This window comes from Antrostomus carolinensis, unplaced genomic scaffold, assembly GCF_000700745.2.
Source record: "Antrostomus carolinensis isolate BGI_N321 unplaced genomic scaffold, ASM70074v2 scaffold16387, whole genome shotgun sequence".
Classification (NCBI taxonomy): domain Eukaryota; kingdom Metazoa; phylum Chordata; class Aves; order Caprimulgiformes; family Caprimulgidae; genus Antrostomus; species Antrostomus carolinensis.
This window is the reverse complement of record NW_010325484.1, coordinates 95481-107307: the sequence shown is the minus strand read 5'-3', so window position 1 is coordinate 107307 and position 11827 is coordinate 95481. Positions and strand designations below refer to the sequence as shown.

Below are 11827 nucleotides of genomic sequence, written 5' to 3'. Positions count from 1 at the left end.
GTCACAGAAAACGGGGCGATAAATACGGGGCTGGAATTTGTTCTCTTACCTTTCGGGAGTTAGGCTGATGATTTGGGGTTACATTTCATTCATAGAACTCTCAGCTGTCTGAGTTTCCAGGCACCTGGGATTTTTCTTTTTTAGCTTTTACTACTATTTTTTTGTTACTATTCTGTATTCTTTTAATTCTAAGTTCTTAATCTCAGATATGGTTTGGAGCTTTTCTCTTCCTTGCCTTTGTTCTTTTCTGACTCCTGCGACTCTTGCCTTAAATTATGTTTTGTTTTGTTTTTTCTTTGCTCTGTTTTACCTGAGGATTTTTAAATTGTTGTTATTGCATTTTCAAACTTTTCTGGATATGACTTTGAGATCAGCCAAACTTTGTAGGCTTCTAGGTTCTCTCGCGACAGAAATAATTCCTGGGGTTCTGTATGGTTCCATAAAAATTTCAGTGAAACCAGAACAGCTTTAAAGTATTTCCTCTCTTCTGACCGACCTGCAGACAATTTCTTTAGAAATAACAAGCAGTTTCTGTGAAATAAGAATTTCACAGGAATTCTGGGGCCCAGAACCCTGAATTGGGAAAAGGTTTGTCTTGAGATTAGGAAGCTTGTGTAAGCAGTGTCCCAGGACCCGGACTCTGAGAGAGCTTTGCCTGGAATCTGAAGGAACAGTGCCTCTTTAGTGAGATATATGGCTTCATAATTAGCCCCTTGCATTTTTTCATGAGTGCTAGCATCAGCGTTCTATGATGTGTTTCCCTGATTAACAGCTGCTTTGCAACTATTTCCGTGTGCCACCGATAGCCGTATTTGTCAAGTGAGTCCTGGCAGAGCACTGATTTCTTACTAAAATGCAGTATTTCTGTTTGAAGGGGTTTTCTTGTTCGTTGCCGTGCCAGGCTTTTAAGTCAGCCCTTGTTAAAACGTAAGTTGGCTTTAACCTGATGCTTGTTAACAGGATTCTGGGTATCTCCTTTAGAGTAGGAGTGCAGAAACCTTTCACAGACAATTTAATCTTCTGAGCCTTGCAAACATACAGCCGTACACTGAGGGGGTGTTGCTGTAGGCTAATATATTGATCAGTTCCATTTGCCCTATAGCTGTGGCCTTCTGCTTTGGCTGAAATAGGTTGAGTGTTTGTTGATACTGCCATATTATTATTTTTTAATACACTGGGAAAAAATTAATTCCAACTTCTTTTACATACGTCATGTATATTGCCAGTGTTGATTGCTTCCGCACATGTAATGTAAACTGTCTGTGCATAGTTCATGGCCTGTGCCGCCTCTGCTTAATGAAAAGAAGTGTTGCATTTAAACAGATACAGATCCACTCAGAAAGACAAAATACCGTCCCTTGCAACGTATAATTCAGACCCAACCTTTACATCACAGGTCATCTCAAAGTCTCAGTCTATCAACAAATGCTGTTCAGTAATAACCTACAGAGGGTTCCCAGTATTAGGAAATCTATTAGAGCTCTTACGGGCTGCAGTCCTGGTGGCTTTTGGTTCTCTTTTCCACGTGGAACTCTGTTACTGAATCCTGTGGAACTTCTATTGACAAAGGTGGTTTTCTTTTACATTTTTGTTAATTGATTGGAGGGGTTTTTTGAGATGATTGAAAGTGTCAATTTGCCACAGTATTTTAAATTTCATTGTTTATTTTTCTAATGCTAGTAACTGAAAAAGTAGTTTAAATTGCTTCATTGGAAAACCTGCAGCTTTGAGCATAATAAGAAATAAGGCTGGTTTTACCTTCCCTGTTAACACAACAGGAATGAGGGACCTTGGCTATAACGTCAAAGTGCTGTGCTTTGGCCCAGAATTTCGCCAGCCTGCTGCACTCCCACAACATCTGCAATAAAGTTCCTGTCTCCGTTTTATATCTTTGACATTGAAGCAGGATATTTGGCCTGAATTTATGTAATTTGGTCAGACACAAATATAATCCTTGAATAGTTACATTCATCTTCTAATTAGAAAATCAAAACTGTAGGACAAGACCTGCTGCAGGATTCCACCCACCACCGCCCAGTCAGAAACACATCTTTGTGTATCATGTGGTGTTGGGATAGCAAGGAATTGACTTCCTTTTAAAAGCCAAATACACTGTCTTTCATTAAGAGAAATACCTACCTCATCCACTAGATAAGACTAGTTTGCTGGCCAGTGTGTGCTGGCAGTCTAAGAATCAGAGCAGTGATACAATGCACATTATTTGGCAGTGTCCTAATACTATAAAAATGTTGAGAAGTATTACAAATGGTACAGAAATAGTGTGGAACAATGTTACTAGCTGAGTCAGAGTGCTATTTGCTGCATGATTTTTTTGGCTATACACAGGACTGCAAAGTCTTCTCATCTTCCTCCTCCTTTTTCTGTTGTTTAAATTATGGACTGCAGTTGCCCTTGTTTGTGCAAAGAAAATGATCCATAGAAGGTAGGAAAGTTCTTGTGCATGTTTGTTAAAAATATTGGCATTTTGACATGGCCAAAATTGCTTCATAAGTTGCTCATATATATGAGATGAATTATAAAAATAAAGACGTTTCAGCTCAGCCTATAGGAAGAATGTTCAGAGGTAAATGCTAACACAGATGTGAGAAACGTGGGATTATTGGGAGGAGGAATACATGCCCAGGATTCTTTTTTATGAAATTTGTTGTTGCTTGTAATTTTATTTTGTTTTAAGAGTAAAAACTTTGTGAATAATGGAGGAAGTGATGCAGGGAAGAGATAAAATAGAAGTTTATTTTGGAGTGAAATTTACTACTGAAATGTTTACATTTTTACAAGGCAAAAATAAGTTTTAATAAAGAGTTAGAATCAATAAAATGTTCACATGGTTGTGATTGAAATAGCAAAATGAAAACTGCTGCTTCCCTCTTAAAGGTTTTTTAATGCTTAAAACCTGATAATTAAATATGAGATCTTGCAGAATTTCAGGTCTGCAGGCCTTTTGTGTCTGTGTCTCTAACTCACTAAATGTGGGAGGAGGGAGTGTTGAGGAGTTTCTGAAGAAACAAACAAGTAATTATTGTTAGGAGGGAAGTGGTTTTGATATGTTCACATATCTGTTGGTCTGCTTGTTTGGGCATCTCTTATTCAGCATATATCTTAAGGGTATTAGCTTGGGCGCCTTAAATTTCTGCATCTGGCATAGCAATATCAGCACAGTTTAAATGTGTGATTTGCCTGTCACCTGCACTTCAGCTGGAGACAGATCAAGTGCACATAAATGAAACCGAAGTGTACTTTCTGTGGAGTATTTTGCTATAGTATTTTATGGTTGAAAATTACTGTATGTAAACTTCAAGGGGGGGAAAAAAAAGGAAGGAAAATAAGAAAAGGAAAAGAATTTAAAATACCTCATTCATTTCATCCTTCCAACTTTGAAGTGTGCTGGGACTTTGTCAAATTCCCGTTAAAATAAATATGTCAATTTCATCTCTCTTCCAAATTCATTTATCATGCTTTTTTAAAAGGTGTTTTCTGCTTTACCTGATGTTTAAATTGGATTCGCTCGTTTATGCTGTTCTTTGCTGTATCCCCCATGTTTTTCTTAAATGAATTAGTAATGACAGCGTACTCCATCATACCCTCTCTACAGCCACTTTAAGGGAAGCCTGGTGATCTAAACCTTTTAACCTATTAAAGATGATTTTCCCCAATTGAATCAGACCCACCACAGGTGTAATAACTAATCATTTAAACTACACCTGCTATTATGTATTTTTAAGCCATTATGCGTGTTGGATAGATGATAATTCATGTTTATTGCATTGTCCAATGGATCCGTTTTGCCTACACTAGCCTGATTAATGTATTTAAAGAAATAAGAGATGCAATTTAAAAGAAAAAAAACATTGATGGAATGCACTGAGGAGTACATTGAAAGTGCCATTAAACCCATCAGAACTTTGCTCTCTGACCAGAAATGCATATTCGAAGGGTTTGATTCAAACACAAAGTGAAACTTAGTGATTTCAGTAGTGATGCTATTTTTTCCTTCTTACTCTGCTGTGAAAAGTTTTGAAAACCTTTTTGAAACTGAATTCCAGAATCCGTATTTTAAGATAAACTCTTGGAGACCTACCTAACATAGGTGTAGCATATACCACCATTTTAGGAGAAAGCTTATGCCCCTGTTTGGGATGAAAAACCTCTTCCATGCACATGCATGGTTATTTTTAGCTCTAGAGGAGCGAAGTGATCTTTTGCACTAGTTCACATAGGTGTGTCCATCTCCTGAGTGCTGTTAACTTCAGGCATATTGTTTCCCCCTGATACCACAGTCAGAACAGGTATCTTTGTATAAAAGTAAAGTGAATCACTAGTGCAACAACGTGTAATAATGTGTGGAATAGTATAGGAGAGTGTGTGGAATAGTATAGGAGAGTATGTGGAATAGTACAAGAGAGTGTGTGGAATAGTATAGGAGAGTGTGTGGAATAGTACAAGAGAGTATGTAGAATAGTATAGGAGAGTGTGTGGAATAGTATAGGAGAGTGTGTGGAATAGTATAGGAGAGTATGTGGAAGGTCAACCTATTGTATGAAGAAAAAAATCACATAAGTTTCACTGGCATTTAATGGAAATGTAAAGAACTAGTGCCATTGTCATTGATGCCATTGAGTATATCCCATACTTTACCTTTTGTTTGAGTAAGTGGTTTGTTTTAAGTGCTATGTCACCTTAAAGGAGGATGTAGAAGTCAGTTTATTGTAGAAGTCATAAATTTAACCACTGGCCTACCCATTTATGTCATGAAAAGTGACTTTTTTGATATTTTTGTTATGTGATCCAAAATAGGTGAAGCTGCTTCTTTTCCATTCATGACAATCCAAGGTTTATTTATGGCTTTCAGTGAATTAGGATGATGGCAGAAAAGGCCTTAATCTCTTAGAATTTGCAGGGAGCTTTAAGTCAGATAGAAAGGAAGCATTCTTACTAGTAAGCCTGCTGTTACAGATAGACAACAGGCATTGTCTCAAGGTTGCCCTCCACTATAGGAGCCAACTTAGGTGAGAAGATCACAATGTAAATGACAGAAATGCCTAAGAATCTTAATGAATTTTTTTGTATGGGTTGAGCTGCTCCAAGAGTAATTCAACAAGGAACTTACAGGTTGAAATACCACGGTTGTGCTGTCTGATTAGAGTTGAGCCACAAACTCTGATGCTCATTGAACCATTTCTGAAAGTTGGCTAGGTGTCAGCTCCAGACCATCTCCATGTGTTGGATGCTATGCCTTACTTCGCCGTACAGAATGCATGATGTAAAATGGGAATTTGACCATTCCTAACTTGGATCTTTTCTCTCTTCTCTTTCTCCAATCCTCCTACCATCATCAGATTTTGACAGCAGTGAAGTTTTTGCAGAATCCACGAGTCCGACAAAGTCCTCTTGCAACCAGAAGAGCATTTCTGAAGAAGAAAGGTATGGACTCTAAAGTCTGTGATATCTGTGGTAATGAGAGAGCTTGCGTTAGCATAAAGCTAAAATGTATTCCTATGGAAAAATAGATGTTAAGGACAAAGCACGTAGTCTGTCACAGAAAAAGATTGCAAGTTTGTAAGAAATATCAGTCTCATTTCTCCCAAACTAACTGGAGCAATATTGGCACCAGATGTGGAATTGTAGAATACAGAAGACGCATTGGAAATTTTTGGGTTAACAATTATCAGATCTTTTCTGAAATGAGGACAGTTTAGAGTTGTGGACTAGTTGGTCAGTTCTAACCTAGTGACAATGGTTTTAGAATTACCATTTTTTAGGTGAAAAGGTCGAATGTTTCCAAAGAGAGCCAGAGAGAGGAATGAAGGGCGAAGGACTTGGTGAAAGTAAACAAGGTCAGGTTAAGGTCAAACTTGGGGTCAACCTGACTTTCAGGCTGAAATGGTAAACTACTGACTGAGATTAGCCCTTTTCTGTAGCAGGGGTAGAAGAGGCCCTGACAAAACCTATATCGTCTTAGACAGATGGAACATACTTTGGCCATTGCCTGCTGAGAATTTATTTTACTTTCTGACTCACAGCAGAACTATCTTTTGTTCTTTTTTTTTTTCCCTAAAGTTTTTAGTCCACAACTTACAGTGCATTTCAGGTGAAGTTCGCTCCATATTATGCTACCCTCCTGGGACCATATTGCTTAGATTCTTACCACAAGATGTAAATAATAAGGACAATCTTACATTGGAGTTAATTACATGCACTATGGAGTGCTTTTAGCAATTGGAATGATACTGAAAATACAAACTCCCAACTTCAGGAGGGAGTGACCCACTTATACATTTAAGTTGTAAGTACTTCAGGGTACATCAAATTCTATAGCTAAAGTTCTTGAGTTTTGAAAAGTAAGGAAGCCTATGAAATATGTATTGTTCTTTTTGAGTTATGAATTGTTTATTGAGATGCTTGACACCTGATGTAATGAGATGGAAAGTTCAAGTATATGCACTACTTTGCTCATCTTGAATAACAAAGGACCTAGAAAGGAATGGCAGTCTTGTGTTTTAGCAATGATGTCATGACAAGTAGTTCATGGTACATCATTTTGAGCATGATCTTCTCATGGCTTGTCCTAGTGCCAGTTAGAGAACATTCCAGTCACATAGGTATGTTGCTTGCCCTGCCCTGCCATCAGGATGGCATTAAAATTTGGAGCCTGTTGGCCGCTGTGCTCCATGAGTTTTTCCTTGAAATATGTGGACCTACGGGGAGTAATTAATCATAAAAGCTTGGGGATTTCAACTCTATCATCGAAGCAATGAAGCAAGGGAAAGCTGAGCCTAAAAGCTGTGCTGATTACCCTGGGTAACCTGATACAAAATCTATTGTTGCCGAGAGATCCGTAGCCCCCAGTATATCGTGCAATATTATAACTGCCTGATATTCTTCTGTGCTGACAATGACCAGTTATTCCTCATTTTCTCTCTCAACACAGCTGGGTTAGAATTTCATTTGCAGAAGGTATTTAGAGCAATTTAGAGACAAATGTCTCTTGTGTTTGCTCTGCACTTCCCCACCGCAGGCTTCGCTGAACAGTTTTTAGTATCAGGAGCTTCATCTAATCTGTTTAATTTTAATAAATCCCTGACTGGGAGAAGAGGAAGGGTGGGGAGATGGAGGCACAGAGAAACTGTGGCCCGACTAATACTTCTTATGAATTACTTGGCTAATAATTACTAAAGAGCAGAAATTGTTTGGTAGAGCTGTTTGTTTGTTCCTATTTGTTAATTATTCCCTTTGTGCTAATTGTTTGTTTGAAAATTTAACAGTAGAAGATAGGAAGGAGCAGGGTCCAGTAGTGCCTGTACCCAGCAGTCCCTGGAGATATGTCCATATGGACTCTGACCACTGAGCTTACAACGTGACCTCTGTTCAGTGCTCGAGAGCAGAAGGTACATACTGTCATGGTACCTACATGCTCTAGCAGATGGAGGCAATTATTCTTGAAACATAGATGTTGTGGCTAGTTTAGTCCTGAGTAAATGAGGGATTACATGGATTGGTAGGCTGTTCTTCCTATTCTCTAATAAACAGTCATTGTCATCCTAATGATAATGTTTATCCCCGTTTTACAGATAGTTAGGCTGTCTGGTAGAGAAGTCCTCACTGCCAGTCAAAAAGCATTTTCTGTAGAGAAACCCTTTCAGTTACAAGAGTCTTCTTCAAAATTATCTTTGTAGGAAATAATGAGGAGGTACCCCTGTATTTTTTGCACAGTTACTCTGATCCAGGTTTTTTCAAACAGAAATAGATCTTTCTATGGACCCCCAAAAGAAGTTTGGTGGAGGAGAACTTTCATATCTGTAGATGTACACCATGTATGAACTTGTCTTTTGTAATTACTTTTGTGGACCCAAACAGGAGAGGTCTGTGGCTCCCCACAGGCTACTTAAAAACTCCTGCAGTGGAGAGGATGGTGCTGCATCACCTGGTGCTTGAATGTGGAGGGAAAAGACGAGGTGCCCTACCCCTGCAGGAGCCTTCCGCTACCCCAGCTACAGCCTGCACAGGCTACAGGAACAAGATCGGGGCATTAGCTGTGGGTGAGCTTTCAGGCCCTGCAATCCTGACTTTGCCTAAGAAATTTCACTTCTGAGACTTGCAGAGATGGTTCTGCCTTGAATTACAATTTTTTTCTTCTTTTTTATAAGCCTAAAAAAGGCTAATCAAATTTTATTTCCTTTTAATATTAATTACTATTTAATATCGGAACTGTGTTTTGTTTAATGCATTTCAGTGCAGTGAGAAATGAAAGTTTCTTCAGGATCATCTGCTGGACTGAGTTTGATTTCTCTTGAAACAGTAGTTGCAGAGGCTACAAGTAGGCTTTCCTGGTTACTTGCAGGTCAGGGGTTTGCTGAACTGCTCTCTCGGAACATGGGATGAATGTGTTGATGACAGTTAGGAGAGGGAGGGTGTCCTGCATTTGTAAAAAGTCTTTCAAAAGTTGGATGAGATTTCTCTGTTGTCTTAAGCGCTTTTAAACTCCCAGATACAGAGGCATTAATGAGAAACATGAAGTTATTAGAATCATTTATCATTTTCTTTGAAGCTTACACTGGCATTTTGTGTAATTTATGACATTTCCTCCTTTTTATCATGAACTTCTTCAGATGAAGGGAAAAACAGCTGTTTCCCCTCAGAGTATCTGAAAGAAAAGAAAGGAAAAAAAGATGCTGTTTGTTTTTTGTCCAACTCGCTGATTCTGCTGATGACATGCCACAGAATCAGCGGCGCCTTGGGAGTAATTAGACAGCATGTGGGGTTTAAACCCTTGTGGAAATGTGTCTGTCATATAACTGTTGTGCCTCAGATGTCCTGTACTGCTCAGTTACCCAGCCCGTAACTCATGTGGCTTGTTAATTTTGTGTCCTCTGAGTAACTTCTGGCAAGATAGGGAAAGGGGGTGGAAGTGCACTGTACATGTGGAGCTCTGTTTTTTGGGGTGCTAGTCTTTTGGGGCAGCAAAGGGAAAAAAATGCTAAGTTACAGACTTACTGTGCAATCCTGGCTGAAAAACTTTTTTTCTTAGTTGCTTGTTCTCTTCATCTGTGAAATGAGTATAGTAATGTCTTCCCAGAGTGGGACTGTGGGAACAGCCAAAAGCATTATGAGGAGCTCAGAAATTATAGTGGTGGGAGAACAGAAGTGCATTAGGGCAAGTAAATGTATAATTGTTGAGTTATATTGGGAAAATGTCCACCCAGAAGGTTGGACAGTCTTCAGAAGATAATGCTACCTGGATTAGTCTTTTGTGTATATATGTATATGTAACATAATGGGCTACCTGCTTCCAAAAGCAGTCGCGCTCTTGCTTGGTGAGATGGATCAGAGGTTGTTGGAAGCGTTGCCCTTTTACATGTTGTATCTCCTGATCTGTTTCATTGCTTTGGCTGGTAGGAAGTGAGTTACTACACAAGGTTTTCCTGTAGGTCTTACAGTTTTTTGCAGTGCATCTGAGTTCCAGAAAATATTGCCAGTGTCAAGATGCTAGGCTATGGTGATTTCTGAAGAGATGAATAACTGATTCTATTGTACATACCCCTTCCTAGTCAGAGCTGAAAGACACTTGATTCCCTGGAAACAAATGCTGTCAGCCCCAAAATCTCCAGTAGCAAACTGTCTTAATTTTTGTCCTTTTTCTGTAGTCTGCATTCTTTGAAGTTGAACCCTTTCCTTCTTTGCCAAAGAAACCCAAGTAGATCACCTTGAGGACCTGAGAGAAGGAGGCACAGCCCACCGTTGGAGGGCTTTAAAGGAAGTAAATTCTGCAGCAGATTTCAATTTAACCCTCTTTTATTACTTTTCTTTTTTATAATTTAAGTCCATTTCGTGAGGCAGTTTGCATGCCCTTGAATGGAATCTTGTTACCATGAAAGCTTTTTTAGCATTGATTTCATAACAGTCTTAATTTAATAGCACCGTCATTACAGAGAGACCCTGAGAGTGGGGCCCTAGCTTTCCAGGTCACTGACCTTTTAATTACAAACCTTGTTCTGATGGCCAGGTTATCGACTGGACAGCTCCCAGCTCCTGCCCCCAGCAAGAAGATGAAAATAACTGCCTTTCCTCCCCCATTTCCAGAAAAGGGAGGAAAAGAAAAGTAACCTCTTGTGTTTCCAAAATTAATTTTCTCCTTCAGCTTTACTTTGTAATTAATTCTTTAACATGTCTCAGTGAAGCTTGAACAGTTTTTACAGAGCTTTTCCTTGAGAAGAAAATACAATGCAAGCCAAAAGAGTCCAGTGACAACTCAGATGAAAAAATATAGTTAGTAGCCTGTGCTGTCAAAATACCTACTTGGACCAAACTGCAAACAAACGTTTTGTACTTGCAGATCAGGTCACTCGTTCTCTAGCTGTCTAGTAAGTGTTTTGTGCCAATGCCTGGGCAGACCTCATCACTTGCACTTACAGAGCTGCCAGTGAGACCTGGAATTCAGCTGCTGGTAACAAAAAATGATTGCAAGAACATACTTAGTGTATGAAGCATCTAGAACAAATTACTAACACACAATGGGAGGAAGTTCAGTAGCACAGGTAGAACCAGGGAGGGTGTGCTTTCTGGTTATTAAAGAAATTTGGAACAGGTGTTCAAGTGGCGTAAAGTAACTCTTAACAGCTTGTGTCGACTTACAGAAATGACTGTACAGGTTAAATGGAAGTCAGTGCATTCTCCATTTTCATAATGCTTTTTGTGTGAGGATCTTACAGCACATTGTCCCCATTAACCATTGAAACTTTGCAGCTCTTTGCATGGAGCATGTTTGATGGTGTGTATAGGGTTGTCTAGATCTCACTGTGCTTTCCACTAAAAAGCATCCACCTCTGAGGTAGAGGACAGCAGCTGCTTAACATCACGACGTGGTTTTTAGGAGAGGAAATGAAGAATACTTTATCTTAGTGATCATGCAGAGGGAGCTTTAGGGATAGAGAATGTAATTACTGAGTAAAAAATTTACTAAGATTCTTGAAAAGCACTGTGGGATATTTAATTACTAAAGGTGCTTAGGCCTCTGTTTATGACTTTGAAAGACAGCTAATGTGCCTTAAAATATTTTGCTTAGATTAAAGAAAAATATGTCCTACACCAGTTTGTGCTACCAGTTTGTTCTTTAGGTGCCTCCCATCCAAGCTTTGGGTCAGTCCAACCCTACATAAATGGGGAAATCTGGTTCTCTCCCTAGGAACTTATTTGGGACCCGAAAAATGAAGAGTGAGAATGAATGCTTTCATTGCTAACAAACTCACAACAGTTCCTATCTGAATCTGCATTATCAGCAGTCACATCTGTTTTTGGCGCTCCGATGTTTGCCCACAGCTGATAATGTTCAACACACGGGGAAGTTTTCTAGTGCTGAAGTCTCATAATCCAGAAGAATTGATGTGCTCATGATCCAGAAATTAGTTCCACAATTCTGTATTTTCTATTAGTTGCCTTCTTTTTTCTTCTTGAAAATGATTGAGAATCTCTATCCATCAGCTGTAAAGGAGATGTCTCCCTGTCCTGACAGTCTTCTGTCTGCATATCTGTCACTTGCTGTTCAGTTCCAGCCTATTCATCATGCTGACTGTTTTCCCCCATCAATTTTACCACTGTTTGTGTTATCTGAACTTGTCATGAACTTTACAGATTTTCTTGGCTTCTCTGGCAAGAAGAGACCTGCAGCTGTAGTGCTAACAAAATGTGATAAACTGATCAACCTGAGGACATCCTAGGGAATCAGATACAGCTATTCTTTGGAGGAGTTGTCAGGGTGTTTAGAAGAAAATCTTTATAGTTGATAGAGAGCCTTCATTATCATTCCTCAAGA

At 39.1% G+C, this 11827-nt stretch overlaps 1 protein-coding gene across 1 annotated transcript in view; it reads left to right on the top strand.

The window, feature by feature from the left end:
• Positions 1-5357: 5357 nt before the first annotated feature.
• PEX14 (peroxisomal biogenesis factor 14) overlaps positions 5358-11827 on the top strand; it is a gene marked incomplete at its 5' end in the record, with an annotated part of 39433 nt that continues 32963 nt past the window's right edge. Inside the window, one exon of the mRNA XM_010171240.2 lies at positions 5358-5442. Within this exon, the coding sequence (XP_010169542.1) occupies positions 5358-5442 (85 nt within the window). The remainder of the gene's footprint in view (positions 5443-11827) is intronic.